The 26,364-nt window shown below is 55.4% G+C and overlaps 2 protein-coding genes across 5 annotated transcripts in view; both read left to right on the top strand.

Moving 5' to 3' along the window:
* CYFIP1 (cytoplasmic FMR1 interacting protein 1) overlaps positions 1-18,722 on the top strand; it is a 29,331-nt gene extending 10,609 nt beyond the window's left edge. The window contains exons 11-31 of one of the 3 annotated variants that reach the window (XM_070400636.1): positions 617-734; positions 1,176-1,298; positions 1,909-2,034; positions 2,512-2,678; positions 4,284-4,431; positions 5,483-5,636; positions 6,559-6,715; positions 7,815-7,911; positions 8,818-8,894; positions 9,001-9,109; positions 9,489-9,608; positions 10,291-10,490; positions 11,153-11,240; positions 13,233-13,376; positions 14,346-14,436; positions 14,671-14,801; positions 15,236-15,308; positions 15,680-15,774; positions 16,497-16,735; positions 17,341-17,488; positions 17,936-18,722. In XM_070400636.1, coding sequence (XP_070256737.1) covers positions 617-734; positions 1,176-1,298; positions 1,909-2,034; positions 2,512-2,678; positions 4,284-4,431; positions 5,483-5,636; positions 6,559-6,715; positions 7,815-7,911; positions 8,818-8,894; positions 9,001-9,109; positions 9,489-9,608; positions 10,291-10,490; positions 11,153-11,240; positions 13,233-13,376; positions 14,346-14,436; positions 14,671-14,801; positions 15,236-15,308; positions 15,680-15,774; positions 16,497-16,735; positions 17,341-17,488; positions 17,936-18,100 — 2,770 coding nt within the window. In that variant the 3' untranslated portion in view covers positions 18,101-18,722. Of the gene's footprint in view, positions 1-616; positions 735-1,175; positions 1,299-1,908; positions 2,035-2,511; positions 2,679-4,283; positions 4,432-5,227; positions 5,246-5,482; positions 5,637-6,558; positions 6,716-7,814; positions 7,912-8,817; positions 8,895-9,000; positions 9,110-9,488; positions 9,609-10,290; positions 10,491-11,152; positions 11,241-13,232; positions 13,377-14,345; positions 14,437-14,670; positions 14,802-15,235; positions 15,309-15,679; positions 15,775-16,496; positions 16,736-17,340; positions 17,489-17,935 lie in introns of those variants that run through there. The other 2 variants (XM_070400637.1, XM_070400638.1) reach the window with 2 other exon arrangements.
* A 1,478-nt stretch (positions 18,723-20,200) lies between these two features.
* Positions 20,201-23,975, top strand: LOC138998425 (TERF1-interacting nuclear factor 2-like). Of its 2 annotated transcripts, XM_070400547.1 has the most exons (9): positions 20,201-21,307; positions 21,454-21,561; positions 21,641-21,742; positions 21,823-21,930; positions 22,015-22,111; positions 22,284-22,507; positions 22,591-22,745; positions 22,972-23,063; positions 23,194-23,975. In XM_070400547.1, the coding sequence occupies exons 1-8, from the start codon at positions 21,116-21,118 to the stop codon at positions 23,030-23,032; spliced, it is 1,047 nt and encodes a 348-aa protein (XP_070256648.1). In that variant the 5' UTR covers positions 20,201-21,115; the 3' UTR covers positions 23,033-23,063; positions 23,194-23,975. The 2 variants fall into 2 exon arrangements, with proteins under 2 accessions (XP_070256648.1, XP_070256649.1); XM_070400548.1 differs by lacking the exon at positions 21,454-21,561 and having other exon boundaries at positions 20,202-21,307; positions 23,194-23,973.
* The last annotated feature ends 2,389 nt before the right edge of the window (positions 23,976-26,364 follow it).

Here is a 26,364-nt window from a genome sequence, read left to right as displayed (position 1 = left end):
TTCTTAAGAGAGAGGGAGCGATAGACAGAAACATCGACGTGAGGAAAAAACATCTATTGGCTGCCTCCCCTACATACACCAACTGAGGATCAGACCCACAACCTAGACACGATATGTTTTCCATTGCAGGGACGGATGGAGGGAGAGGGAGAGAGAGAGAGAGAGAGAGAGAGAGAGAGAGCGACCTATGTGAGATAGACACATCAATGGGTTACCTCCGAATGCTCCCCAATCGGACATGGGCTTTAACCTGCAACCTAAGTACGTACCCTTGACCAGGAATTGAACCCACAACCGTTTGGTATGCAGGCCGATGCTCTGACCATTGATGCACACTGGCCAGGAATGATTTGATCTTTCCATCACAGTTGACATTCAGTGTGACTTTGCGCTGTTTTCCGGGGTGCAGCATGGTGGTGACCTAATCATATGCTTCACAAAGGGGTCCCCCTGATATGTCCAGCACCCACCTGGCACCACACACAGTTATCACAGCGTGACTGACCGTATCCCCTGGGCTGCACTTGGCATCGCCGTCAGGAAGCAGTTTGGTGACGAAGGAGAAATTACGATGACTTTGTACAAACACCCTCCGGTGGCCCGCTCCCTCCCGCAGGTGGACGTGCACGTCGTCCAGCAGCAGCCCCCAGTACAACATCTGTGAGCAGATGATCCAGATCCGAGAGGACCACATGCGCTTCATCTCCGAGCTGGCGCGCTACAGCAACAGCGAGGTCGGCAGGCCAGCCCTGGGGCCTTACTGCGAATGCAGGACCCACCTCAGCTACAGCCGTCACGCAGCTTAGAAAAAACTAGGTTTACCACTCACAGTCCTGCAGGGCACACGGCCTGGGGGTCACACAGGAGATCCCAGGTGGAGAGAGCGGCCAGGCGGGGCTGTGGGGTGTAGGGCTTAGCAGGTGCCCTTTCATCGGTGAGCTGCAGGCTGCAGGGGTTAGGACAGCAGGGAAGGGCCCTGGACCCTTCAGTGCTCAGGCTGAGGCTCTAACCACTGGTGGCACTGGCCAGGGCCAGATGGAGCGTGTGCCCCATCATGTCACATTTCTGGGCCAGGGCCCTTGGGGTGGGTTCCTAGAGCGGGTTTGATGGGACGGGGGAGACTCGGCCAGATTCCTACATGTGGGGCGACTTCTCGATGCTCCTTGATGCTCCAGGTTGTCACAGGCTCCGGCCGCCAGGAGGCCCAGAAGACAGACGCCGAGTACCGGAAGCTCTTCGACCTGGCGCTGCAGGGCCTGCAGCTGCTGTCCCAGTGGAGCGCGCACGTGATGGAAGTGGTAGGCGCCCTCGCTCGCTCGCCAGGAGGCGGGAACACCGGGAACCTGGAGAGCGCCCCCCCCCTCCCCACCCCCCCAGACTCATCAAGATATGGACTCAATGATATTTTTTCTGCATTAACTTTGGTTCTTGGATAAAGAACAAATTGGCTTTTTATTTTGGGGCCAGAAATAAGGTTATATGTCAATTTAAATGGAAGACAATTCAACATACGTTTCATGCACCTGTGTTACAAATCACTGGCCTCATCTGTTGGCATTAATAGCCTTTAAATTGTAACGTTACGATATTTTTAAAAATATATTTTTATTGATTTCAGAGAGAGGAAGGGAGAGAGAGAGAGACATCGATGTGATAGTGAAACATCGACCAGAGGGTACCCCTTGTACGCCCCAATCCTGCTCATTGCTTTCCGCCTGGTGACCTTCCATTCCTGGCTTGTCCTTCCCACTGCCCTGTCTGTCTGCCTGTCCTTCCCACTGCCCGTGTCTGTCTGCCTGTCCTTCCCACTGCCCTGTCTGTCTGCCTGTCCTTCCCACTGCCCTGTCTGTCTGCCTCCTACACGCCCGGCAGCCGAGCACTGCAGTCTGTTCCCGTCTCTCTGACTAGTATTCGTGGAAACTCGTGCACCCGACGGACAAGTACTCCAACAAGGACTGCCCCGACAACGCTGAGGAGTATGAGCGCGCCACGCGCTACAACTACACCAGCGAGGAGAAGTTCGCCCTCGTGGAGGTGCGTCTGTCTGTTGTCTCTGCCGCCGTCGCACTGGCTCATGTGGGCCCCCTTTTCAAAGGAGAGGAAAACGGGAACGAACCACCTACATTTGTCACTGCTTCTCTGTGAGGCAGCCCTTTTGCATCTGCCGCAGTCAAAACGGAATAAAATGGGCCGTGGTTACTGATCTCTGCCGACAGCTCCCCCGGGGCGTATCCAGGGGGACAGGAAGGGAGAGAGAGAGAGAGAGAAACATCGACCAGGAATCATCAATCCTGAGTGGGAATCGAACCCATGATCTTGTGTATGCGATGATGTTCCAGACAACTAGCCACACTGGCTGGGGCAGAATTTCTTTTTGTCATTAGCTAATAGGAACGTCTCATCTATTTAAAAAGGCAGCACATCCATTACACAAATCCGAGCAGGAGCACAGCGGTTGGGAGAGGCCGGCGTGTGCCTCTGCCGTCACCCCCAGAGCCCGTGTCCCCGCAGGTGATCGCCATGATCAAGGGCCTGCAGGTGCTGATGGGCAGGATGGAGAGCGTGTTCAACCACGCCATCCGGCACACGGTCTACGCCGCCCTGCAGGACTTCTCCCAGGTCACGCTGCGGGAGCCGCTGCGCCAGGCCATCAAGAAGAAGAAGAACGTCATCCAGAGGTCAGCGCCCGGCGCTGGGGGCAGGACCGGAGGGTTGGTGTAGGTTAATGTGGCCGCAGTCAGTATTTCCTTTTGTGTACATGCTAGAGGCCCTGTGCACACAATTCGTGCAAGGCAGGCCTTCGCAGCCCCAGTCCCGCCTCCCGCCCCCCGCCCGCACCCGCCTTGTCCTGAGGCTGCCCGCGTCCGCAGCCACAAACCCTCAGTTACCCAGTTCCCTTGTTCCACGGAGCCCCCCATCCATCACCCCACAGGGGGTGCCCTGGGTCTCCCTCTTTGGGGTGATTGCGGAGCCGCCCCTACATTGATCGATCCGCCAGCTGGTGCCCAGGGCCTCCCTCTGGGCTGATCAATTGAGGATCCCCTCCCCCTCCCCCTCCCCACATTGATTACCCCTCAGAGGGTTGCCTGGGCCTCCCTCTTTGGGGTGATCGCGGAGCCCCTCCCCAATTCATCACCCTGCTCACCGGTGGCCTGGGCCTCCCTCTGCTGGTCGATCATGGGGCAATGGCAGCCCCCGACCACTCGCATCGCACCCACCTTGACTGGCCTGGTGCCAATGCGTGTCACACTGTGGTCCTCCGGGTGGTCGTCCTGCTGTTGGGCCATTTGGTCGATATGCATATTATGATTTTATTATTATAGACTAGGGGCCCAGCATGAATTCATGCGCCTTTAAAGGAACTATGGCCACAAGGCTACGGTTGGCACAGGGGCAGGTCTCATCCCATCCTCCGCGCTGTGCCCACCCCTCCCACCACAGCCCCCGGTCCCCTGTCCCCTGTCTGCCAGCAGCCCCACTCCCGCCGCTGCCGCTCCCATGCGCTGCTGGCACCGGCCCCACTCGTACCCGCTGATGGTGTGGAGCGATCGGGGCCAATGCTAGCAGTGGGTGTGAGCGGGCCGGCGCCGGCGGCAGGTGCGAGAGGTGGCTGCTGGTCCCAATTGCCCCTCAGGAACAGGGGTAGGCGGAGAACCCCTGAGGGACGATCAGGGCCAGCAGTCGCCGCTGGCACCCACTGATGGCGCCGGGCTATGGGGCCAGCGCCAGGCACCAGCAGCGAGTGCAAGCAGGGCCGGCGCCGAAAGCGGGTGTGAGTGGCGGGCAGGACGGTGGCGGGCAGGACAGTGGCGTGCAGTAGCAAAGAATTTTTAGTAACCACCAGAGGCTCGTCACAATGACAGTTGGTCTGGCGCCCCCACTCACTGCTCCACCATCCCGCTGTCACCGTGCCCGGCATGTTCTGCACGCCCCCTGGTGGTCAGTGCATATCATAGTGCCTGGTTGTTTTCAGTCTATTTGCATATTAGGGTTTTATATATATGTTTTTATTGGTTTTAGAGAGAGGAAGGGGGGGAGAGAGAGAGGAACATCCATTGGCTGCCTCCTGCACGCCTCACACTGGGGATGGAGCCCACAGCCTGGGCATGTGCCCTGATCAGGAATAGAGCCGTGACCTCTGGTTCATGGTTGACACTCAGCCACAGAGCCACTGCAGCCGGGCAACAATCTGTTTTTAAAATTTCCCGTGGAGCCGGGTGGGCGTCCGGTGAGACGCTGTGGTGGCCAGGGGCCCCCGGCGCCAGCGCGCGTGCCGTGTTCAGTGTCCTGCAGGCCATCAGGAAGACCGTGTGCGATTGGGAGACGGGGCACGAGCCCTTCAACGACCCAGCCCTGCGGGGCGAGAAGGACCCCAAAAGCGGCTTCGACATTAAAGTGCCTCGCCGCGCCGTGGGACCCTCCAGTACGCAGGTTCTCGTCCCTGGTCCCCTGTCCCTGCCTGTCCCCCGAGAGGGCCAACCCCGAGCGGGCGGTCGGGAAGCGCGGTCAGGAGTGAAATACGGTCACCTCTACGCTCGGACAGATCCCGTCCTGCCTGTGTCTCTCCGGGCTCTCTGTCCGCGGCCCGCGTGGGCCCGAGTGCTGCCCGGGACAGCGCAGGGACTGCCCGGCTCGCTCACTTGCATGCAGACCTTAACCTGACGGCCCAACGCCCGAGTCCAAAGTACGGGTGACCGTCTGTCTGTATTCACGCTGCTTCTCGGTGGCTGTTTCGGGCGTGGGAGCGATTTTCACGTTGTGCTGCAGAGACAGCTTGGAGAGGTTTAAAAATGCAGCTTTGTGCCCGGAATTGAGTCACAACCGCTATGTTTCTCTCGTTTGGCCCCTGAAGCAGCTTTCTCCTGACTCACACCTGCCCCCGCCCTCTGCTTTCTCCTCCCGTGGGGACCCGGCCCTCCTGCCGGTCACCAGGATGCCCAGCAAAGCACGTTGCTGGCTGTGAATGGGACGCTCGGTACCTGGGAGGAAGCCCCGTCCGGGTCCGTCCGTGGTGTATGCCCCGCGTCCCGTGTGTGTCCTGCTCCGCGTGCCGTGTGACTAACGCTCTCCGCCTCTCCCGTGTCTGTCCGTGTCTAGCTGTACCTGGTGCGCACCATGGCAGAGTCCTTGAGCTCCGCCGAGCTGTTGCGGCAGCTCAAGTCTCTGGGCATGGAGAGGCTGGTGCATGTGGTTCACGCGTTTCTGAGGCAGTCCTACACCTACCCGCCTCTCTTAACCTTCGGGGGTAAGACATCGTTCGTTTCCCTTGCTGACGTTCCGGGCACGGAGACGTGCTCCTTCGCAGGTCCTTCCTCCCACGCAGCAGCCCGCGGCCACTAGACGGGCGCCCAGACCCCTTAGCGGAGCCGGGGGAGCCCGGCCAGGTCAGGCTCTGAGCCGCCCTCCTGGGGCCGAGCTGCGTCCGGTGCGACTAATGCTCCCTGTGTGTTTCCTCCCCCCACCGTCTCCCTGGATCACGCAGCTCTATATGGTGAGAACCATGCTAGAGTCCCTCATTGCAGACAAAAGTGGCTCCAAGAAAACCCTGAGAAGTAGCCTTGAGGGGCCCACCATATTGGACATAGAAAAATTCCATCGAGAGTCCTTCTTCTACACTCACTTGATAAATTTCAGCGGTAAGAGACACTGCTGACCAGCGCCCGGCCCAGCATGCTCTAACACCGCTAACACCGTCCAGAACGCTTCCGCCTGCTGACCGTCCCCGCTGAGGTCCCCGCACGCACCCGCACCAGGTGGTGAGGTGTGGTGGCCCTGTAGCAACCTTCGCCTGCTGCTGTGAACGCATGGCCGGCCGGGTGCCCCTCCGAGCGGCATGGCCTTTGGAAGGGTGAGGGCCGTGGGGCCGTAGCTGGCCCTTCAGCCACACAGGGTCTGACACGACCGGCGAACGTCCCCTCTGGCAGTGACGTGCGCAGTGGGCAGATCCCCGGGCTCAGGCAGCTGCCCTGGGGAGACGCAGGTCCCCTGGACCAGGGCGCCGGCTGTGTGCCCTTGGTTGTCCTGTCACAGCTGTGTGCTCCGAACGGGAGGCCCCGTCTTGGCTGGGACGCTGCAGGTTTGCAGTGAATAACGAGCTTTTTGCTTTTCACTCCATCACAGGGCAGAAGCATAAAAAACAGTCCTTTTGCACTAACTAACCCCACCGAGTGTGCAGGAAATGCCGCATCTGCTCCCCAGCAAAACAGGGCCGTCCTGGTCTCACTGCTCCTTTCCAAAAGCACTTTCCTCCCAGCCCCCAAGGCCCACAGGGCCCACGAGAGGCACCGACGTCCCTGTCAGACCCACAGCCCAGACGCCCCCTCTGTCCTTCCCTGGGTGAGAGCGGGCACAGTCCAGGTGGCTGGCCTGCCGTCAGGTGTCCCGTCCCTAGTGTTAGGGGCCCGAGACCCTGTCCACTCAACACCCCTGCATGGCTCCGGGCTGATGGCAAAGGACCTGGCGCCTGGTGCACGGCCCTCGCCCTGTCTGTCTGTCTGTTTTTTGTCTGTGAGTCTGTGCCATTGGCGGAGACTGACCCGCTGCCGTCTGCACCCCCAGAGACCCTGCAGCAGTGCTGCGACCTCTCGCAGCTGTGGTTCCGCGAGTTCTTCCTGGAGCTTACCATGGGCCGGCGCATCCAGTTCCCCATCGAGATGTCCATGCCCTGGATCCTGACCGACCACATCCTGGAGACCAAGGAGGCGTCCATGATGGAGTGAGTGTCCCGGGCCCTGTGGGCTGTGCTCGTGGTGACCGGTTGGCTTTGGGGAGGTGAGAGGCGGAGGCGGGGCTGGGCTGTTCTCAGTGCTTAATTTGATGTCGTGATTCTAGGGGAGAGACGAGAGAGTCGTACAAGGGACAGGTTTCTTGTCTTTTTTTTTTTTTTTTTAATGTTTTTATTGATTTCAGAGAAGTTGGGAGAGGGAGTGAGAGAGAGAAACATCAATGATGAGAGAGAATCATCAACCAGCTGCCTCCTGCACAGCCCCCACTGGGTATCCAGCCCTCAACCCGGGCCTGTGCCCGAACCAGGAATCGAACTGGGACTTCCTGGTTCATAGGTCAACACCCAGCCCCTGAGTCATGCCAGCTGGGCAAAAATAATATACTGTTAAAAATTAAAAAAGCCCTCATTGTTGTGTTTATTAAAAAACACTTAGAGGCCCGGTGCACAAATTCGTGCATGGGTAGGGTCCTAGGCCTGGCCGGCGATCGGGGCCGATCTGTGAGGCAACCAGCGGGGCGATCGGGCCCTCGCTCACACTCGTCCTGGCTGGCCTGGCACTGCCCACTCGCCGGCCCCACCCCTGCTGCTGCCGCCAGTCGCATCTCTCTACAGGGAAACTGGCAAGGTGATGGGGGTTGCCCCCCGCTGGCACCTGCCTTGGCTGGCGGCCTGGCACCGCCTGCTTGCTGGCACCGCCGCCACCGCCACTGGCTGTGGGCAGCTCCTGGGTTGACCCTCTGCCCCCTGGTGGTCAGTGCAGATCATAGCGACCGGTCATTCTGCCGTTGGGTCGATTTGCATATTACCCTTTTATTACATAGGATAGGATGCTACATCCTTGTGGCAAAAATCTTTGAAACAGGATCAGGGAGACGGTGCAGCTGCTGGAGGCCTGTGACTCAGGCGTGGCCCACGGGGTGGGTTCACTGCCCAGGCTGCTCCCTCAGGGCCTCGCAGGAGCCAAGCCTGGCATTCGAAGGGATTGGTTTTCCTCGTGAGAGGAGAGCAGAGCAGAGCAGAGCAGAGCGGGGTAGTTCTCGGGTCCGGGGAAGCGGCGTGTGCGAGGCTGTCTGTCCGCTCCCTGCAGGTATGTCCTCTACTCCCTGGACCTTTACAACGACAGCGCCCACTACGCCCTCACCCGGTTCAACAAGCAGTTTCTCTACGACGAAATCGAGGCAGAGGTGAGTTCCCAGGCACCTGGAGCGAGCTCTTCCACGTCCTTTGTCTGGGGTCGGAGGAAGCAAACCTGCCCTCTAACACAGTGAGGGTTAAACAGAGCAATGATGTTTGACATGGATATTTGGCGTCAGCCCTCTGTCTGCGCCTCTCTGTGCGGCTGCTCCGTCACAGCAGGAGCTGGAGGGGATGAGGTCCTCCCGGCAGCTCGCCCGTGGTGACGGCGCCGACACGTGCACGCGCTGCCTGTGCTACAGACACAGCGATGGCCTCTCGTGTGCGTCTTCCCAACAAGAGCCTCTGTCAGTTGCCGTAGCAGTTTGCGTCCTTTGCATCCCCGGCCATATTTATGGTGAAACTGGAAGTGCAAACCTTCTGACCACCTTCCCCTGTGCCTCTGGCAACCCCCACTCACTTTTCTGCATTTGAGTGTGTGGTTTTGTTAAGATTACACACACGTGAGACCATACAGTACTTGTCTCTGTCCAGTTTATTTCACTTACCATAACGCCCTCAACATCCATCCATGTTGCTACAGGATGTGGCAAAGTAGGTTTACCGTTGTCGTATGGAAAATAATACAGTTAACAAAGAATAATAATACAAGAATAAACTGCGCACACAACACTGTGATGATGACCAGAGAGAAGGGGTGGGGGCAGGAGGAACAGGGAAAAGGGGGGTAAATGGTGATGGAAGGAGACTTGACTTGGGGTGGGGACCACAATACAATAGACAGATGATGTGTGATAGACTATCCGTCTGAAACCTATATAATTTTACTAACAAATGTCACTCCAATAAATTCAATAGTGTTTCGTGTATTCACAGCTGTAAACCTACTTTTGCCCAGGTGTTATCTGATCTCCGTTTAGGGAATTAAATGTAATGTCTGCTTTATTCCTCGTCAGGTGAACCTGTGCTTTGACCAGTTTGTTTACAAGTTGGCTGACCAGATATTTGCATATTATAAGGTGATGGCTGGAAGGTGAGTGTGCTCTGTGGTTTGGGGAAGGGACCTTGGGTACCTCGATCTGATATTCGCATTAAAGTTCAGAGCCTGTGAGCAGTGCCCTCCCTTCCTTCCACCCCAGTTTGCTTCTGGACAAACGGTTAAGATCCGAATGCAAGAACCAGGGGGCCACCATCCACCTCCCGCCCTCCAACCGCTACGAGACGCTGCTCAAGCAGAGGCACGTGCAGGTGAGGGCCTTGCCCGCACGGCGCCCTGGGCCGGCGTCTGAAACAGGGAGGTTTCCTTAGCGGCCGCGGGATCTGAATAGGAGCCCGTATGTCGAGTGACTGGGAACTTCCTTCTAAAGTGTTGAGAGTTTAAAGGAAGCTGTTTCTGTTGGAGGGAAGACTTGCAGCGCCAGGCCCCGCCCGGATTCCTTTTTTTTTTTAAATTATCTTTTTAATGATTTTTAGAGAGAGAAAGGGAGAGGGGGAGAAAGAGAGACACATTGATGTTGGAGCGAAACATGTGTAAATGTTGTGCATTATGTCTTCCTCTTCGAGTTTCCAGAGGGGACGTGTGCATATGTTGCTTTAGCAGTTCACGCTCTCCGCCCTCTCACCCCAGCTCCTGGGCAGGTCCATAGACCTCAATCGCCTGATCACCCAGCGCGTCTCGGTGGCCGTGTACAAGTCCCTGGAACTGGCTATCGGACGGTTTGAGAGTGAAGACCTGACCTCCATCGTCGTGAGTGCCCTTTCTCCCCTCGGGCTCGGCCCAGCGTTGGATACAAGCCCCAGGATTACAGCTGATTATATTTCCATCCTTATCGATACGTGGAACCAATGATACGTTCAGTGTTTTGTCCAGAAATCAAAACATAAGCACTAATTAAGCTTGGCCTTCTTTTACCAGAGAATTCTTCTAAGGAGAATTTCATGTAGTAGATAGACAACAGAGGCCCAACATACACATCATACATATCATATGGTCCCTGAAGAAGAAAACCAAAGCAACAGCATGGAAACAACATTTAAAAACTTCTTAATATGTTTTTATTGATGAGAGAGAGAGAGAGAGAGAGAAACATAGATGTCAGAGAGAAATATTGACCAGCTGCCTCCTGCAACTCCCCACACTGGGAATCGAGCCCACAACCTGGGCATGTGGGTGACCTCCTAGTTCATAGGTCGATGCTCAATCACCGAGCCCCCCGGCCAGGCAGGAGGGCAGGTTAAAGGCAGCCGAGCGGGCGTGAGAAACCCACTCCTGGTGCCCGGCAGACCCTGCCTCACCTATTCTCGGTCCAGCTCGCTGACCACACCCGGTGTGTCGGCTCCCTCCCGCCCCCCATGGCGCCGCCCCGTGGGGAGTGGATGCCACTGTCTGGGCCCCGTTCTGTCCTCACTCCCGTCCTGTGTTCACACAGGAGCTGGACGGCCTCTTGGAAATCAACCGCATGACACACCAGCTGCTGAGCAGGTACTTGTCGCTGGACAGCTTCGACGCCATGTTCCGGGAGGCCAATCACAACGTGTCCGCGCCTTACGGGAGGATCACCCTGCACGTCTTCTGGGAGCTCAACTACGACTTCCTGCCCAACTACTGCTACAACGGCTCCACCAACCGGTGAGCCCCCCAGGCGGGTCCCAGGCCCCGCCCAGGGGTTCTGAGCTGGCCAGGCCAGGCCCCACCAGGTCCTCGGCCGTGTCCTCACTGCCCACGGGCCAGGCCAGGCCACACCAGATCCTCGGCCGTGTCCTCGCTGCCCACGGGCCAGGCCCCAGCCCCACCAGGTCCTCGGCCGTGTCCTTGCTGCCCACGGGCCAGGCCCCACCAGGTCCTGGGTCGTGTCCTTGCTGCCCACGGGCCAGGCCCCACCAGGTGCTCGGCCGTGTCCTCGCTGCCCACGGGCCAGGCCCCACCAGGTCCTGGGTCGTGTCCTTGCTGCCCACGGGCCAGGCCCCACCAGGTCCTCGGCCGTGTCCTCGCTGCCCACGGGCCAGGCCCCACCAGGTCCTCGGCCGTGTCCTCGCTGCCCACGGGCCAGGCTCTCCTGGGTTCGGAGACTGTTTGCTGGGCTCCCTGATGCTCTTCGTTTCTGACTCTGGGCACAGTTACCAGCCGCCTTCACAGAACTGGTATCTCGTGCATGTTCTAGTTTAGATTTCTTTGAGTTTTTCTCTGATTATTATTTCAGTTAATTAGCAGAAAGATTTAACTGATGTTTAATGGAAAAATTATGAATATTTAAAAGTCATTGCATTTTCCTTTTCCTTGTTCTTATTTAGATTTGTTCGGACAGTATTACCATTTTCCCAAGAATTTCAAAGAGACAAACAGCCAAATGCTCAGCCACAGTACCTGCATGGGTCCAAGGTGGGCTTTCTGTGTGTGTGTGATGATCGTTAAGTTCACTGTTTAGCATAGTTTGAAGTTTCATTTAAGTCAGTTCAGTTACAATGGTTTAACTCTCTCATGCCAGGTATAAAATGTTATTGTTTTATTGATTGGTTGATTTTTGGAAAGTGAGGGAGGGAGATAGAGAGAGAAACATTGGAGGGTCAATCCGCTGCCCCCTGCACGCCCCTGAGCCTGCAGCCCCGGCCTGGCCCTGCCCAGGCCCGGGAGTCGAATAGCCAACCCGTTGGTGCACCGGACAACACCCACTGAGCCTCCCGAGACAGGGCAACACGTTATTGGGCTTCTGTTTGTTTATCTTTTCATCCACTGGGTGCACAACTCATCTCACCACAGCTGATTCTGGTGGCGGGGGGCGGGGGGGGGGGGGCGCAGGGATGTATTTTATTGAGTCAAAAAATAAAAATAAAACTCCAAACATAGGACTCAGATTACAAAAGACACACCCATAGCCCTGGCTCTGTTGGTTGCGTGTCATCTCGTGCACCGTAAGGTCACTGGTTGAGCTCCAGGCCCGGGCACATGCCAGGGTTGTGTCTCTCTCTCCCTCTTTCTTCCTCTCTCTCCAAAAAAAATCAATAAACTATTCGTAAAAAATTAATGATAACATGCTCTCTCTCCAAGGAGCATGGCCATGCCCTTCCCGTCCCCCCTCACCTTCCCCCTCAGGCATATATCTCCTAAACTCCAAGGGATCTCCCAAGTCTCGCCCCTGGGGGAGCAGTGGGCAGCGGCAGGTCGTCCTGGACCCCCCGAACCTGCCTCCAAGGCCCCCTTTGCTCTGACTTCTCAGGGAACCACGGCAGCCCAGGCCGGGCTTTCCTTTTGCTTCTACTCAGCCAGTGATGGCGAACCTGTGACACGTGTGTCAGAGGTGACACGCAAACTCACTTTTTTGGTTGATTTTTCTTTGTTCAATGGCATTTAAATATATAAAATAAATGTCAAAGATATAAATCTTTGTGTTACTATGGTTGCAAAGATCAAGAAATTTCTATATGTGACACGGCACCAGAGTGAAGTTAGGGTTTTTCAAAATGCTGACACGCCGAGCTCCAAAGGTTCGCCATCACTGCTCTAGGCTCTTCCTGGTTTCATTGTTCTAAATGTGCTTTTGCTGCAGTCAACAAATTCTTGTCTTTCTAGCGGAAAAAAAAAATAAAAGATACACCCACTGGAAATAGCACGGGGGGTTAATGGCAGCTCCTCAGGGAGGGCCGGGCACTGCGGGCTTCCTCTTCCGCACGCCTCTGTGATGTGTGTGCCCTCTGCTCGCTGCTGTTTGTGCTGCTCCCTTTGAAGTGGTGTCCCCTGTGGGCTGCGCAGCCCTGGGCTCTGTGGTCGGAAGCTCGGGGCTGAGATTTGGGCAGGACGTCCTCCTCGAAGGTGCAGAGAGGAGCCTCTTCACAGAATGACACAAAGGGGCCTCTTTAGGCCGTTTCAGCTGAGAGAGAAACAGTGTGTGTCCGTGGGGCCGGCCGGGAGGGTATTGGGTGGAAGGGAAGCCGGGTCGGCCGACGTAGGAGCGGCCTGGGACTGAGGACACGTGGGGTTTCGGGGGGAAAGGGAGGCCGCTCCTACCTGCTGTGCGGCCTGCAGCGCGTCTATCGCACCGAGGAGCCCGTGGGAAAGAGGAACTGGGCGCCGAGCTGGCTTTCCCTGTCGGGGTCCTCACTTCCTCCTGCCCCGGCGTCTGAGGGGTTGAGGAGGAGCCAGAAGCCTGGCCTTTGGAGGGAGGGCGTTCTGGGACTGACCCCAGATCTGTGCAGCCTGGGGGGGGGGGAGGGGGCGGCATGCCATCTCAAGGAGGAGATTCGAGGGTTGGTTCTGGGAGAGGTTCCCCACAGCTCGGTTCTGTCAGTCCTGCTGCCCAGAGGCGTCACCTCGCGTGGGGCCACCTTGTGAAGGCGTCGCGAGAGGTCTCATGCGGCCGGCGTCCTGTGTCCGCAGGCTCTGAACCTGGCCTACTCCAGCATTTACGGCAGCTACCGGAACTTCGTGGGGCCCCCGCACTTCCAGGTCATCTGCCGGCTGCTCGGCTACCAGGGCATCGCGGTCGTCATGGAGGAGCTGCTGAAGGTCGTCAAGAGCCTGGTACTTTCCCTCGGATGCACTTCCTCCTCCCACCGCCTCCCCCGCCCCCCCCACGAAGGGTCCTGCCCTCCCCCTCCCACAAAATGTCAGACACCCGCTGGCATGCAGCCCAGTTCCCATCAGATTCCCCCGGTTAAGGGCTCAGTCCCACAAGACTGCCCCCAGGCCCCCCAGACTCCAACCGCATGTCCGGGCTGTGGCCTGTGCCTCCGATCCGCTGCCATCAGTCAGGGGCTCCTACGGCCCCCCCCCCCTCCCCACCCCCGGGTTAAGTTGCTAGAGCAGCTCTCGGGACTCAGGGAACTAGTTCCTCCCCAGGTGAGACGCTGTCATGGGTACGTGTTCCGTGCACTTATCCGAGAGAACTTGATAAAATCTTAATCCTGAGCCCATTGTTTTCAAGATTCTTTGTTGCCCAATATCGATGTTCATGTCTTTCCATGTTTCATAAACTAATCAAAAGAAAGCTTGAAGCTCAATTTCTGTCCATGTAATTTAAGTGCTTAACGCAGAAGCGGATGGGATTCTGAGATGACAGAATCTACACTGTGGAGGTCAGGACCCAAAAGCAGTTAGAAAACAGATGAGTGGGGTCGTTCCCGCAGCCGTGACCCATGACAGACCCCTGCCAGGACCCCAGTGTAACCTCCCTCAAAGCCGTGACCCTTGGCAGGTGGTTGGTGCCCACAGTGACCTGGTCTCTGTTTTGAACTGAGGAAACCAGAAACCAGCCTGGTGGGCGTCGCTTCCTCGAGCCCTGCCCTCCCGGGGTCATGCCTCCAGCCACACGTGTGGCCACAGCCTCCTGCTGGGAGCTGTTTCCGAAGCTGCACTCACTGGTTTCACAGCCCAGAGGGTTGCCAGTCCTTCACGCCGCCCTGCGTTTTAGACCCCATGTCACCGGTCCCGTGGGCCGCCCCCCCTCAGGGAGGGCCCGGCCGGTGGCTGACGCAGCCCCTGTCTCCGCAGCTGCAGGGCACCATCCTGCAGTATGTGAAGACGCTGATGGAGGTGATGCCCAAGATCTGTCGCCTGCCCCGGCACGAGTATGGCTCCCCCGGTGAGCACGGGCGTCTCCTGGGCGGCGCGGGGTTGATGGGGAAAGAGGCTGTGGAGCCGAGGGGCAGTGCCCGTTGCTACACGGACCACTCCTGCGGGAGGTGTTGGTGTCAGGGCGTGTGGCGTCTCCTTCCCGGGCCTGGCGGCCGTGCCAGAGGGTGTTCTGTGGGCAGAGGCTGTGCTGTGGGGGCTCAGCCCTCCGACACCCCCAACTCTGCCCCCCTCTCGCCCCCAGGCATCCTGGAGTTCTTCCACCACCAGCTGAAGGACATCGTGGAGTATGCGGAGTTGAAGACCGTGTGCTTCCAGAACCTGCGGGAGGTGGGCAACGCCATCCTCTTCTGCCTGCTCATCGAACAGAGCCTGGTGAGCGAGCACCCGCCCCGCCCCAGCATGGCCATCACCCCCCGGGGAAAAGAGGGCGCTGGTGAGAGGCTTCATCTGTGGGGTGACTCGGGGGGAAGGGCAGGACGGCACCATCTGGTTCATGACTCTTTAAACATTCACTTTAATTGTGTTCCCTACCCTTGAAACCCAGAAGTGCAGTGTGGTGCGTGTGAGAATGCTCTAGTGCGTGAGCCTGATACACAGCCACACAGGGACCCCCCCCCCCCCGCCCCCCGCCCATGGAGCTGACCCTCCACATGGGCGGGAACTGGGCGTCTCCGTGGAGAAGTCCGCGTGTACGTGCACCGCATCGCTCACACGGCGCCGGTCAGGGTCCCCGGCCACCTTCCCCAGATGGCTCTGTCCGTCCCCTATGAACTGACTCCCTAACGCCACCTTCTGCTCCGTCCTAGTCTCTAGAGGAAGTGTGCGACCTGCTGCACGCAGCCCCCTTCCAGAACATCCTGCCGAGGGTCCACGTGAAAGGTGAGCCCGCACCCCCCGCGGAGCCGGAGCTCTAGGAAGTTAAATAAACGGGAAAACGGAAACCGTCGAGGCTCCCTGCGATGTGGCCTCTTCACGTGCTTCTCAGTAGATGGGCTGGGGGCGGGGTGTGAGCCCAGAGGGACTGGACGTTCACTTTGATTATATTTTCAAAAGTGAAGGTTGAACAGAAAGTCATTCCTGTCACTTTGAATTAAAACATCAAAGGAGTCGGTTCTGCACATAAATTTTCAACGATAATCTGCACGGACCATGTTCCTTTCACAGCCTTTCCTTTGTTTTCTTGTACAAACTGTAACTGCTGTGATCATTCACACCAGAGACAGAGTGTACGCTAATTCTTCCCCCTGCAGAGGGAGAGAGACTCGATGCCAAAATGAAGCGACTGGAATCCAAGTACGCCCCCCTGCACCTCGTCCCTCTGATTGAGAGACTGGGGACCCCTCAGGTAAGCTGGGTCGGCCGTCGCTGTTCATAGGGCGTCCACGTCGGGCCTGGGTGAGGCTGGGTGTGCAGGCTCTGGGGGAGCCCAGACCAGGAGGCATCAGGATGTTGGACGGGTCCACTCGGCCCCAGGGTCTCCAGGGGGCGTTCGTAACAGGACCTGGTCACAGGGCATTTCACATTGTGAATCAGCTGCTTCCCTTGAACGTGTGTAGAACACCCCCTGGCAGGTGAGCCGTCTGCAGAGGTGTCGCCTGCTCCTGGTGTCCATCCCTCGTGAAGAAGGCTTGGTCACGGGTGTTTAAGAACAGACGAGGGGTAGGGACGGGGGGTCCGACGGGAGGCCAGGTATCCGGGTAGAGCTCCGCGGTCCTCAGTCTGGGCACGTCACCCTTTTGGACCAGACGATGCTTTGCTGTGGGGCTTTTCTGTGACTTGTCGGCTGTGACGCAGTGTCCCTGGCCTGTGCCCATTAGCTGCTCCTAGACCTGCCCCGTGTGGTGACGATGGAGGTGTCTGCACACACTGCCGCAGTTCTCTGCAGGCACCATCGCTCTGTCCTCGGCCGTGAACCCCACTGAATCGTGTAAGACGTAGGGAATGGTTTATTTTGTTTGATGCTTCTGCAAGTGAAGGTCATTTTCCATTAAGTCAGAAAGAAAACAGGGTTTGTTGGTTCAGCCTTTGACACCCGTGTGGCCCCATCACGTGCTGTCCTTCCCGCAGCAAATTGCCATAGCGAGAGAGGGGGACCTGCTGACCAAGGAGCGTCTCTGCTGCGGCCTGTCCATGTTCGAGGTCATCCTGACGCGGATCCGGACCTTCCTGGACGACCCCATCTGGCGCGGGCCTCTGCCCAGCAACGGGGTCATGCACGTGGACGAGTGTGTCGAGTTCCACAGACTGTGGAGCGCCATGCAGTTTGTGTACTGCATCCCTGTGGGCACGCACGAGTTCACGGTCGAGTAAGTGTGTGCTCCGGGCACAGGGAGGTGGGTGCTGGGCTGCTTTAAAGCTACTGAGGTGCAGTTCTCGCGTGACTCGGGGCTCAGCCTCTGGGAGTCGACCCAGGAAACTTAGGCACGTGGGTGTGCTTTCCTCCAGCGAGGGCCCCCGCCTCCTGACGTCCTTCAAGGCGGGTGTGTGACCTAAAAACAGGTTAGGAAATGGGGTCCAGAGGAACCCCAAGGGGTCTTCACCAGGAACAGGGACACGCCACCAGCTTCCCAGTTTTCCCCGCAGATGCCTGGGTCGTGGACGTCTGGAGACAGACGGATGCAGGAAAGACTTTCATTGGTCGCCCGTTCTGCTCGTGGCTTCTTGTTTTTTAATCCTCACTTGATATTTTTCCATTCATTTTAGAGAGAGGAAGGGAAATTGAGAGCGAGAGAAACATCAGTAATGAGAGAGAATTGTTGGTCAGCTGCCTCCTGGACGCTCCTCAGTGGGGATCAAGCCCGAAATCCTGGCATGTGCCCTGACCGGGACTGAACCCTGACCTCCTGGTTCACAGGTCGACGCTCAACCACTGAGCCACACCGCACAGGTGCTGATAGCTTCTTGTTTGCAGGCAGTGCTTTGGCGACGGCCTGCACTGGGCCGGCTGCATGATCATCGTTCTCCTTGGGCAACAGCGGCGCTTTGCTGTCCTGGATTTCTGCTACCATCTGCTTAAAGTCCAGAAACATGATGGCAAAGACGAGATTATCAAAAACGTGGTACGTGGACAAAAGCCTGTGTCCTATGGTGAAGTTTCACAGTAAAGCATGCTTTCAGTCTATGACAACTGTTTTCTCGGGGGATGTTTTCCATCCCAGCACGTAAGGTGCCGCCGAGTGAAGCTTCCCTTTCATTCTCAAGATGAATCGTAATGAAATTGGTGAGTCAGGCAGTCCGACAGTTAAAATACCAAGTCTCCCATTTTTATCCTCTTCAGGGTTCTTAGACCTGTATGTTAATGTGGAGCCTCACAGGACCCGCGATCAGGCCCTTGGCCTACTGCCTGGTCTCCTGGCCTCCTTTGTGGTCGTCAGAGTGCCTTTCGGCTGCTCTTTAGATCTTTTTATTGTTTTCATTTTCTAAAATGTTTGTCATTGAATTCTAGAAAACACTCAGACATTGTCTATCTATTTGTCTACATATCTATCTCATTTTTCCTGTGGCAGCCTTTGAAGAAGATGGTGGAGAGAATCCGCAAGTTCCAGATTCTTAATGACGAGATCATCACCGTGTTGGACAAGTACCTGAAGTCGGGCGATGGAGAGAGCACGCCCGTGGAGCACGTGCGCTGCTTCCAGCCCCCGATCCACCAGTCCCTGGCCAGCAGCTGAGGACATGCCTGTGGCTGCTTTGGGAGCCCCGGTCCCGGCTGCATCAGTAACTGTAGGGCATGTTGTTCTTGTCACACGCCAGTGAGGTTTGTAGGGACTCTGCCAGTGTCCTTGTACCTGTGAAAGGGCACTTTTCGATCTGAAAGCCTAACTTTATAAAATTGACTTATTTTTCTAGCCTAAAATTGTCTATGCTTTTGGTAACTAGGAAGTTTGAGACTATTGGCTGCAAATTGCTGCCTTCCCGTTCTTACAGTTATTTTCCATTTTTCTGTGAAATGTCCCAAGTGCCACCGGGGTCATCCGTGTATCCCTCAGCCAGGGGTCATCCGTGTATCCCTCAGCCAGGGTCAGGGACGTTCAGGGACTTCAGCAAGGAACATGGATAGCTAATTGTAATAAAAGTCGCTACTAATTACAGTGGAAATTAATGATTGTTTAGCTTTTGTTAGGCCTTTTGCTAATGATCTTTTATGAATTAAAGTCATTCTTTCCTTCCCTATTTGTGTCAATTATTTCAGAAAAGAGTGAGCTTGACTCCTCGTTTCTACTAAATCCATTTGTAACATCTAATGTGTGAGGGATGATTTGAAGGGTGTAGAAATAAAAGGAATGAAACCTCCTTGCTGTCGTTCATTTACTGTGACCACCCTGTGTGTGTTGGCTTGGACAAGGCACTTCTCTGCTTACCTGGGTGCACAGACTGGGTCCTTGGAATCTGAGTCTTGCCCACCACAGCTTCGGAGGAGGAGTAAGTTATCTCTGTCTGTGGACACAGATCACCGACTCCAGGTAGGACCCACGCATGTGCTACTGAAAATGCAGGGCGAGCTGTTCCCTGTGCCGCTCAACCTGAACGTGCTTTCTTGATGTGAACTGATAACCTTGGGACCTGCATTCTGATGGAGGCAGTCTCTGTCCTCAGCCCATAATGAAAGGCTAGAATCTCGGGAAAAATGACTGTGATGATTACATTGACATAACTCAGATTCCTGTGTTTTAGAAGTGTTATAAACCACACCAAAGGTAGTAAACACTTAATTGAAAACACAAGTGATTTAAGATGTTAATTGAACCTCTTGGTTATAGGTTGATGCTCAACCACTGAGCCACACTAGCCGTGCCCAATAGAGAAATTAATGGAATAGAATAGAAGATGTAATAAGAGACCCAAATCCAAAGATAAATTTTTTAAAAATATATTTTATGGATTTTTTTACAGAGAGAAAGGGAGAGGGATAGAGAGCTAGAAACATTGATCAGAGAGAAACATCGATCATCTGCCTCCTGCACACTCCCCACTGGGTATGTGCCTGCAACCAAGGTACATGCCCTTGACCGGAATCGAACCTGGGACCCTTGAGTCCGCAGGCCAGAGCTCTATCCACTGAGCCAAACTGGTTAGGGCCAAAGATAAATTTTAAAAATATATATATTTTATTGATTTTTTTACAGAGAGGAAGGGAGAGGAATAGAGTTAGAAACATCGATGAGAGAGAAACATCCATCAGCTGTCTCCTGCACACCCCCTGCCCGCAACTAACGTACATGCGCGTACTCACTACACAAACCTCACAGGATGCTGTCAGCCAATTCCTGTGCAAAAACGATCCTCTCCTACCCTCTTGTGGCCATTCAGGGAATAACACCTTTGTGTTGCTGTCCGTGGTGCTGAAACTCCAACTAATGTCCTGTGAACACGACCAAAAATTCTAACCAGGGCAAAACAAAACAAAAAAAACCCCACAAAATCATGGAGGCTGTCCAGGGCGGCAATCATTCCGTCCCTGGATGGACTGAAGCCATGGGTCTGGATTTTTTTTTTTCATGGGTCTGGATTTTTTTTTTTCATGGGTCTGGATTTTGCACCTCTTCCCGGCCCAGCCCTGCAAAGGGAGGCCTTGGCTGCTGCACTGACATCAGGAACCTGTGCGTTCACGATGTCAGTCCGTAACCTGGAGGCTGCCATTACTGAGGCAGCCAGACCGTACAGCGAGGTGCTGGAGTGTCGCGAGACTCAGTGTTCTCGCGAGAGGCCGCCGTTATTGCGGCATGCCCTACCACGGAGGCCGCCATTATTGAGGTAGTCCGTACAGGGGAAGCCGCCGCTAACGAAAACGGCCAGTACCGAACAGGACGCTCTTAATGAGGCAGCCAGTAACCTGCAGGCCGCCAGTATTGAGGCAGCCAGTACTTGGAGGCCGAAATTACGGAGGCAACTTGTAGCCTGGAGGCGGCCGTGATCGCGGCAGTCCTACCCCGAAGGCCGCCATTAATGAGGCAGTCATTCGGTACCGGGAGATGCAGCGACGTTTGGAGACCTGGGATTTAAGGAATTTCCGTGGGTGATGATGATGGAGAGGACAAGGCGCATGATCCGGGTTTACAGAATAGAAAGTCAAGCCTCAAAGAGAGGGACGTTACTTCTATGCACGTTTGCCAAGAACCGCAGGGCCGAGAGGGCCCTGACCGGCTGTGAAGGGGCCACGCTACCGCCGAGGATCTGACGGAGAGGGCGGGTCGTGGCTTCCTGATGCGCCTTCACGTCCCCCCCCCCCCCCCCTCCACCGGTGACCCATGGGTTTTCCATTTATCGCCCTTTTCCGGGGCAAGAAAAAGTGGTGGCAGGGCCGGAAGCGCGGCAGCCCTCAGGTTCGAGACGACGGCGTCGTTTAAGGCAGAGTGAGCGTCCTGGTACCATTGGAGCCGCTAGATTCTTCACCCGGGCTCCGGCCCAAATTGGAGAAAACCTACAAAGTTCTGGCGGCCTATGGAAGGGCGCTGAGGGTCGCAAAGCACGGGGTGCCCATCGGAAACGCAGAGCCTCCCAGGGCCACCGGAAGCCCCGCCCCTGGGCGGGGTCAGACCGCCTCTGGGAGGAAAGAAGCGAAGCCCCGCCCCTGGGCGGGGTCAGACCGCCTCTGGGAGGAAAGAAGCGAAGCCCCGCCCCTGGGCGGGGTCAGACCGCCTCTGAGGGCCACCGGAAGCCCCGCCCCGCGGCGGAGCGCGCCTGCCATGGCTGAGCCCCCGTGCTCCGGCCCCGCTGCCCTGCGCTTAGCTGCCGCCGCCAGCTGGAGGGCCGTGCGCGGACGCTACGTGGAATACTTTCCGCGAGTGTTGGAGTTTCTGCGGTCCCTGCGCGCTGCTGCTCCCGGCTTGGTTCGCTACCGCCACCACGAGCGCCTGTGCATGGGCCTGAAGGCCAAGGTATGAGAGCCCCCGGGACAGGGAACGGGCAGAGGGGAAGGGGCGGGATGCTAGGATCAGACTAAGACAGGCCGCCTGTGGGTGGGAGCGTTGCAAAAGGGAAACCAACCCCGAAGTGGGAAGTCTGAGCTCAGTCCACTTCACAGGTGGTGGTGGACCTGATCCTCCAGGGCCGGCGTTGGGCCCACGTTCTGAATTCCTTGTATCTCCACTTTCCAGTGTCTGGACCTACTGTAGTGCGGGACCCCAAAGCTGTGAGTCATCCCTGGGACAGTCCCCACTCACAGTGAGTCCTTGGTGCCTCTAACTTGTCTGCCTTTTTACCTTCAACAGACAGAACAGGACCTGAAGATCATCTCCGAGGCACAGGAAGCCTTTCGCCAGCAGGTGAAGCTGCTGGCACAGGCCCCTGAGGATTTGGATTGGAAGTTGCTGGTGAGACTAGTGAATTTTGGAAACTATAATGTGGCTTTCTTTTCTAGTTCTTTTCTGACCAGGTTTTTTTCTGTTGGCAGGAACTTGAACAAGAGTATGGGGAGCCCTTTCTAGCTGCCATGGAAAAGCTATTTTTTGAATACTTGTGTCGGCTGGAAAACGCACTGCCTACCCCCCACACAGAGCAGGTTTCCTAGGGCAAAATGCAGAGGGCAGAGGGCAGGGTGGTTGGATCAAGGACTGTGGTCTTCATGCTCTCTTCTTACCCACAGCTTCAGGATGTGCTGAACTGGATGCAGCCTGGGATTTCTATCACATCTTCTTTTGCTTTGAGCCAATATAGTGTGGACATGGGGTGGCCACTTCCAGGTACCAGGACCATCTGGAAATATTAGGAATTTGGGGGTGGAATATGTAGCCTGAGATCTTTTGAGACAGCCAGCTCATTAGAAAGATTACATGGGCTTGAGATCCAAGAAACCAGACTGAGTTTATGTGTTACTCTCTGTTCTCTTTATAAGGAACATTCTTTTCTTTTTAGAGTGCTCTGTGACTAATTCATTGAACATGTCAGAGTCCATGGAGCCCAGTCCTCCTCAGCAACCAAGACCAGCACTCCATCAACCTGTGCCAAAAAGCAACTCCGGCCCACACCTTCCTCAGAGACCAGCCTCAAGAAAGCACCCAGAACCTTTGGCTGGCCACCACTTCAATTTGGCCCCGCTAGGCCAGCGAAAAACCCAGGCCCAGTGGGCATCCACGAGGGTAGGCCATAAGGAGCACCCCACAGTCATGCTATTCCCCTTTAGGAATCTGAGTTCACCAACCTAGGTCATATATCAACCCAGAACAGGAAAGAACAAGGGACACACACAGGAGTTCCAGCAGGTGATGTGGGCACGAAAGCAGCCTCTACTGGAAAGTCTAGGAGTCCATCCCAGACCCTGGGTGGAAGGACTGTGAAGGAGAACCCAGCTGACTTGTCCGCCTCGGAGCAAAAAGCGTGAGTGGAACAGTTGCTTCTGCCTCCTAGCAGCACAGTCCTTGCCTGCTTTCCCTTCATCCTCTCTTCTTTGCTTGTTCCCACCCCAGGAATTGCGGGGACTGCTCCATGGAGCCCCTGAGATTGCATACTGAGTCAGGACGGGATCAGACAGCCTCCTCTCTTGGAACTCTTGAGGGCCTGTGTTCATCTAGAAGAGTGCTTAATTCTGGTTTCCTTCTTGCAGTGTGTCCTCCATCTCTGTGCAGCCCTGTCATGACCAGAGGGGACTTGGTTTTGGACTCTGATGAGGAGGAAAATGGCCAGAGGGGTGGAATGGTGAGTAGGGAGCAACAGGAAGCGGGAAAGAAGGGGATGGGGCAGAACAGCACAGAGACCATGCTCCCTGAATATGGAGGGCTCAGGGAATGTTTCAGATGACAGGATCTCTCTGCTCCCTTCTCTGCAGGAGTCTCTGGAAAACTATGAGAAGACAAAGTTTGACACCCTAGTCCCCACCTTCTGTGAATACCTCCCCTCTCAAAGTCCCAGTGCCATGTCTGCCCCTTCCCATGACCATGTAGACTCTTCTGATAGGACCAGAATGCCATCTCATCTTGCCTGTCTCCTTCCTCCTCACCTCTGCAGGCCATTTGGTGGGGATAAAGTGGAAGCCCAGCCTTGGGTTGCTTGACTCTGTGGTCCAAATTACTTTGTAATGCTTGGTCATTAAACTTTGGATTTGTTAAAACACTGTGTTGGTATGAGGGAGGGGAATTAAGGCTTCTATAAGGTCAGTGTAAATCATTCCTTAGAAACATGACTGGACTCTCCAGGACTAAAAGAATCCCTTTGCCCTTTTCCTTCCCTTGGAAAGTGTTGTTCAGGTGTATCAGAGAGATTACCAGGGCTGAGAACCTGGTTGAGAAATTACCTTTTGCTATTCTGAAAATATTTGTATGACCTGATGCCAGAATATGTACTCTATAAATTTTCATACTGCCAGGTTATCAGGAGGAGAGTGGTGTGGTAGCACTTGAATGGAGATGCTTCTTGGGAAAAGTACTCACTGTCCTTGACACCACTGGGTCAGTGCAACCTCCACTTTCCTGAAAAGCCAGGGCAGTAGAGGGCAACCACGTGACATGCCAGGGGACATGCCAAGTAGGGGGAGACATTTTCCTTGAAGAGCAGGTGAGCTGGGAGGTGGTGACAGGATCCCCCCTTTCCTCCACACCCTCCAAAGGCGCAGCTGTGGGGTCAGTGCCTGTGGGTGTCCTGGGATCCTGGGTGGGAGGGAAGTCTCTCTATCAGAGAAAATGAGATATGCAAGCATTTGTCTTCCAGTCACACTTGGCTCCGCCTGGTTTTGAAGCAGAGCCAGAAATTTGCGCCTGGAAGCTCAGGACTGCGGACAGAGACACAGCGGCTCTCATGTTATTTCTTGAATGGCCACAGGACGGCAGCAGAAGATCATGTTTGCACAGGAATTGGCTGAGAGTAATAAGTCTGTAGATCCATAGACGTGTACACTATAATCAGTAACGTACTTGAGGACATCATATATATATTATACACGTTTTATTCTAGGGTAGTATTTGAAATAAACCGTATATGTGTAACTAGAAGTTTTTAACTAGGCACTGATATATGAGTATATCCTATATAATAAAAGGCTAATATGATCATTGTCCCCACTGGTGGGAGTTAGACTAACTGGGAGTTAGATGTATGCTGACCACCAGGGGGCGACAAAGAACTTGGTGGGCATCGGTGACAAGGCACTGGCAGTGGGCGGCAGTGGAGGCACTGTCGACCCCATGGGCATCGCTCGATGAGAGCAGGAACGTGGCAGGATGGTGGAGCAGGTGAGCGGGCGGCACCAGGCCAAGGCGGGTGAGAGCAGGAGCCCTGATCGCCCTGCCAGTTGCCCCACAGATGGGCCCTGATCGCAAGCCAGGCCTAAGTACCCTTCACTTGGACAAATATCATGCATCGGGCCTCTAATACACATATAATCATCTTTATTGGTATCTATATTTAGCTCCATACATACATACACTAGTGTCTGATTAAAAATGGCACCGACAGATATATTAGCTAGATATTGTGTTCTTTTTTGTTTCATGTTTTGTTTGTTTGTTTTGTTAATTCTCACCTGAGAATATTTTTTCAGTGATTTTTAGAGAGTGGAAGGGAGGGGAAGAGACAGAGAGAGAAACATGCATGTGAGAGAGACACATTGATTGGTTACCTCCTGCCATTTGCCCCGACCAGGACCAGGGATCACTGGTTTAACATTTTTTGTTTGTTTTATTGTTGTTCTTGTAGTTGCTTTTGTTGTTGTTTGTGCTGTTGGGGGTGGGGTGGGATGTGTGTGTGCCTGTTAAAGCTCAGATTCTGGGGTTTCACAGTAAAGTTACTGAATTTTTTTATTAAGATATTTTTATTAATTTCAGAAAGGAAAGGAGAGGGGGTGAGAGAGAAAAACATTAATGATAAGAGAGAATCACTGATCGGCTGCCTCCTGCACGCCCCCCACTGGGGATCGAGCCCACAATTCAGCCATGTGCCCTTGACTGGAATTGAACCACGGGACCCTTCAGGCCGCAGGCTGACGCTCTATCCACTGAGCTAAACCAGCCGGGGCAAAGTTACTGAATTTTAATAATAACTAAGGAAAAGTTTGTGCACACTCTCACCTTTGAGAATCACAGCTTTATGGTAATAGTCTGCTATAAATTTTATTCAGAATGTAAAAAACAACAACCTGCAATTATTCCCGGATTCTTCCTACCAAATGGGTCCTAACCTGAGCCCCACCCGGCCCCAAGTTCTTGACCTCACCGCTGTTCCCCACTGGCGAGGGCCCTCTGGCCTCACTGCAGTACCCGCCGCCCCAGCCAGCAATTAGTCCAGCCCTCCTGCGTTCCCAAACACACCCCGCCCACAGCGCTGGTCCAGCCTATCCCTGTTGTCTGTCACCCCCGAATGTCTAATAGCTGGTCGATTCCCGCCTCCAGCACTTGGTCCCGCCCAGAGCCCTGGTTCAGCCTATCGGCGTTGTCTGCCACCTCCGGATATCCGAGATCAGATCTAGTCCCGCCCCGTAACGCTTGGTCCCGCCTATGGCCCTGGACCAGCCTATCCGCGTTGTTGCATACCCATTTGTTCCCGCCCATTCCATTCTTCCAACCTATCGGATACTGACTGGAAGCCCCGGATATCCGAACTCTGGCTTAGTCCCGCCTCCACCTATTGGTCCCGCCTATAGCCCTTGTCTAGCCTATCCGCGTTGTCTGCCACCCCAGAATATCCGGCATCAGGTCTAGTCCCGCCCACTAATACTTGGTTCCGCCTATAGCCCTGGTCCAGCCTATCGGCATTGTCCAAAAACCACGCATATACGGGCTCTGCCTTAGCCGTGCCCCAGCTCTTAGCCCCGCCCGCACTTGGTCCCGCCCCTCCGCGTTTCCAAATACTCCTGGCTTCCGGGTCCAGCTATAGCCCCGCACCTGGCCCGCTGAGTGACGGCTTCCGTATGGGATCCCTAAGGTCGCTGCTTAAAGTGCAGTTTCACACACTGACCCCGCGTTGGCGTTCGCATTGTAAGCAGCGAATACAGGTGATTTTGATCACT

The sequence above is a fragment of the Myotis yumanensis genome, unplaced genomic scaffold (assembly GCF_028538775.1).
Source record: "Myotis yumanensis isolate MYYU_CA2020_CCGP unplaced genomic scaffold, mMyoYum1.0.hap1 SCAF_20, whole genome shotgun sequence".
Lineage (NCBI taxonomy): Eukaryota > Metazoa > Chordata > Mammalia > Chiroptera > Vespertilionidae > Myotis > Myotis yumanensis.
Note: the sequence above shows the minus strand (reverse complement) of the source record. Positions and strands in the feature narration are given on the sequence as shown.